The sequence below is a fragment of the Trypanosoma cruzi genome (assembly GCF_000209065.1).
Source record: "Trypanosoma cruzi strain CL Brener chromosome Unknown tcruzi_1047053480963, whole genome shotgun sequence".
Lineage (NCBI taxonomy): Eukaryota > Euglenozoa > Kinetoplastea > Trypanosomatida > Trypanosomatidae > Trypanosoma > Trypanosoma cruzi.
In genome coordinates, this window is record NW_918882.1 from 2,651 (window position 1) to 6,173 (window position 3,523).

Genomic DNA, 3,523 nt, shown 5'->3' on the forward strand with positions numbered 1-3,523 from the left:
GGCCAGTTATATGAGGAGAGCGAACGAGGTGGCTCGAGAGATGTGGGCGCCGTCAACGTGGGAGCAGAGAATTTCCCTAGCGGGGCGATTCACGACTTTTTGCCGCACGCACGAACGCACGATGAACGAGGAGAGCTGCGCGGCCTTTTTGATGGCAATATTAGATGTGGCGCCATCGACCTGACCGCAGTACGCCAGGATGCTGCGGTCCATGTTGGAAATGAATCGGACCCCGCTGGAAATGATGATTCTGGGGCTACAAAAAATTGCGGCGCGATCGGAGACGAAACAGGCGCGCCCCTTGACAAAGGAAGAGATGAATCAAGTTATCCGCAGCCGGACAGATTGGAAGGAACGTGTTGTCTTACGACTTGCGTGGATAACGGTGAGTCTTTGATCCGAGGTTGCGGCCTTAACGCCCAAAAATTTTATAATGGAGCCGGACGGGACCCTAATTTTGGATTGGTCCATGGCGCCGAAGACGGCGAAAGCGGATCCCCACCGCGCCTCGCGGTTCGTGAGGATACGAGGGCAGGACGCCTTCGACATTATAAAGCTATGCGGGACACTTCAAGAAAACGAAAAGCTCACGAATATTACGGCTGCCCACGTGGGGCGAGCTCTGGCTCCTTGGAATGCCACGGCGCATTCCATAAAACGCGGTGCGTTGAGGCACGCTGCTCAAATCGTGGAGACGTACAATTTGAATCCACACGTGATCTCGCAGTTGGCGAAGCACGTCGACCTGTTCGACCTTCCCCAGAATACAGTTCGATATTTGGGGAGTTACACCACAATGCTGACCCAGTTGTCGTCGCTGGTCGCATTGATGTGAAGGGAGAAACGGCCGAAGGGCAGTAACCCTGGTTGAAAGCAGAGGAGCGTTTTTTTCATGATTTTAATCATCATGCTGCGACAACGAGAAGCGCGAAAAGGACGCGCCTGACCACTCCACAAGATGAACACGCTATCCCGTTACAGCAAGTCAACGTGCCCGTATTGAATGCCAAAGTGGATCATGAGTCGGTTGAACCCGGCTACCTTGGAGAGTCTCATGCAAGTTTGGGGACGCGTCGGGCGGTCCCCTTTCCCTCCGTCTTCCTCCGGCAAAGCGTGCGAAGGCTCACGGAGGATTCCAACCGCTGACGCGCGATTGTTACGAAAAGCAGGAATTATCGAGGACGCTTCGTCCACAATAACAGGCGGATGGACAATACCTTTTTCGGTTGTGGAGGAGAAAACCACCGGTTTACGACGACGATGGATCGCGTGGCCGCGCGACAAGAACAGAGACGACCCTTATGAGGCGAATGTTCCTCTTTTGCACATTTCCCATTATTTGCCGCCTGTGATGGCTGAGGCCGCTTTCTGCCTGGATTTAAAGGCATTCTTTTTTCAAGTCTCTTTACCGCGGGAGACTCGGCATCTCTTTCGATGCCGCGTGGAGGACGGCACGCTGGTGGAGCTCACACGGCTCCCAATGGGATACAAGGCCAGCCCAGAAATCCTCCAGATTATTACTTCGGCAATTGCGGGGGTGACGACGGTGGTTCACCGCCTCTGGGCTGCACCTCCATTGGTGCGCGACGACGTTTGGATCGATAATATACGCAGTGCAGGGTCGAGAAGCGATGCGACATTTTGGGAAGCCCAAGTACTTCGTAATGCGGATGGCCGTCACGCCACGATGGGGGAGGACCGCGAATCGGGCGCCACGCATTACACCTTTCTGGGGGTGCAGTTTGATCTCAGACACACCGGGCGGTATCCCTGAGTGACAAGTTTGTCCGGTCTGTGCGCGCCATGCCGGCGCTCAATTCTTTAACCATCGCGGAAATGGAGGTTGTGGCGTCACGCTTTTTGTATGCGGCGGCCATTTTTGGCACGCAATTATGCGACTACTACCTTTTTATCAAGGCAGTGCGACGACGATTATCGGCAGTTAACCGGGGGATTGTGCTGGAGACATCCCCGGCGAACCTTCCGCCGTCAGCGGTTGGTTTGGATGAGAGATTGCGACACATCATCGAGAACAATCGCAAGCGAATCATCAAGCCCACGGAAAAGGCATCAGCCGCCATCATCACGGATGCATCGCTCCATGGATGGGGAGCCTTTTTTATTCCAGACTCCGGCGACGTTAAAATTGCCGGAGGGAAATGGGGGAAGAGACCTTTTCTTATCATGCAGGCCGAGGCGCGCGCGGTACGCTTAGCCTTATCGGCCTTTTCCGCCATCTTGCCATCCACCATGGACTTTTGGGTGGACAATACTTCGCTGCAAGGAGCGGCGAATAAAGGCAGCTCGAAATCGCACGCGTTTACGTGGGAGTTGCAACGGATATATGGTTTTGGGAATCTCGTTGGGTGCAGGCAACTTTTGCCTACGTGCGGTCTGCAGAAAATCCCGCAGACGGCATATCACGCGGTCGTGTGTTTACGCTTCAGGAATTGGCGAAGGGGTGGAACTTGCGAAGGGGAGCGGCGGGGTCTTGTGGTTGGAGGACCCCAAAGTCTGCCACTTCGTAAGTAATAATATTTAAATCCTAAGTAAGGACAAGGGACCATGCTAGTGGTCCACAGAATTCTATATATATTGATTAAAAAGAAAAACATTGAAGCAATTAACTAACGAACCTTTTTTCCTAACTTGTTTGGTTCCATAGGTTTTCAGGATCCGGCCAGCTTCCCGGAAGATTATTCTTTCTTTGTTTTTGTGCCGTGCGCGTATGATTCCGCTGTTTGTTGAGCAACGCCGACTCGTGTGAGCGAGAAACGACGCTTTTACTGCTGGCGACCGGCGAATCCTCCACCCCTTTTTCCGCGTCACCATTTTATCCTCGGACGCGCTCGATGGCTGGCGGTTGCGACGCCGCCACGTGGGTCTGTCTCGGCACTTGTGTGTTGTTCACTGCATCGGGATTGCCCTGTGATGAAGCCATTCGGCCACAAGAGCGGTGCCAATGGCCATGTGTTTTTTTGTTGGGATCGTGCCGCTCGCTACGGTAGTTGTGTGGGACTGCGTGGGCGATGGGAGGGCGATGGTGTCACTGGCGTGATTGCGTCTTCGCGTCTTTTTGTCGGTGGCTGTGTTTTTGTGGAGGTTGTCTGTGGCCGGATGCCTCTGCCTGGTAGTGTGTTTGGTTACTGTTGTTGCTGTCTTTTATTCTTATTCTGAGCGTGCAGTTAGAGATACTTTGGCTTGACCAGCACAACTATCGTTTCAAGCTATTAGGAATTAATTGCAGTAGTAGGATTAGTAGTAGTGGGATATCGATTTATCGGAATTGTGTTTCTGGATTTGCCATTTGTAGAAAGGGATTTATCAAGCAGGAGTTACGGTCGACGGTGCGAGAGCGATAGACTAATAAATTACTATTGATATCTGATTGGGTTTGCGGATGTGGTGTGCGGTGGGTGCGTGTCCGCGCAGCCGGCACCGTGTGCGGTGCAGGGCCATTGCGGCAGTGCGTGTGGCGCTGCTCGTTGTGTTGGCGCTGGTTGCGGCGGCGGCGTGGATGCCC

General features: G+C 53.4%; 1 protein-coding gene across 1 annotated transcript, besides 3 other annotated features; it reads left to right on the forward strand.

Moving 5' to 3' along the window:
• Positions 1–2,586: part of a mobile genetic element that runs on past the window's edge.
• Positions 1–3,523: part of a sequence feature (areas merged during assembly that could not be assigned to a particular haplotype. This can correspond to areas where the two haplotypes were merged or to regions with more than two copies in the genome that were merged during assembly.) that runs on past the window's edge.
• Positions 2,481–2,701: a mobile genetic element.
• On the forward strand, positions 3,401–3,523 carry Tc00.1047053480963.10 (dispersed gene family protein 1 (DGF-1), putative; the record flags this gene model as incomplete). Its single annotated transcript, XM_799434.1, has 1 exon — positions 3,401–3,523. A coding segment is annotated over one exon (123 nt), but the record flags the coding sequence as incomplete, so codon positions are not given.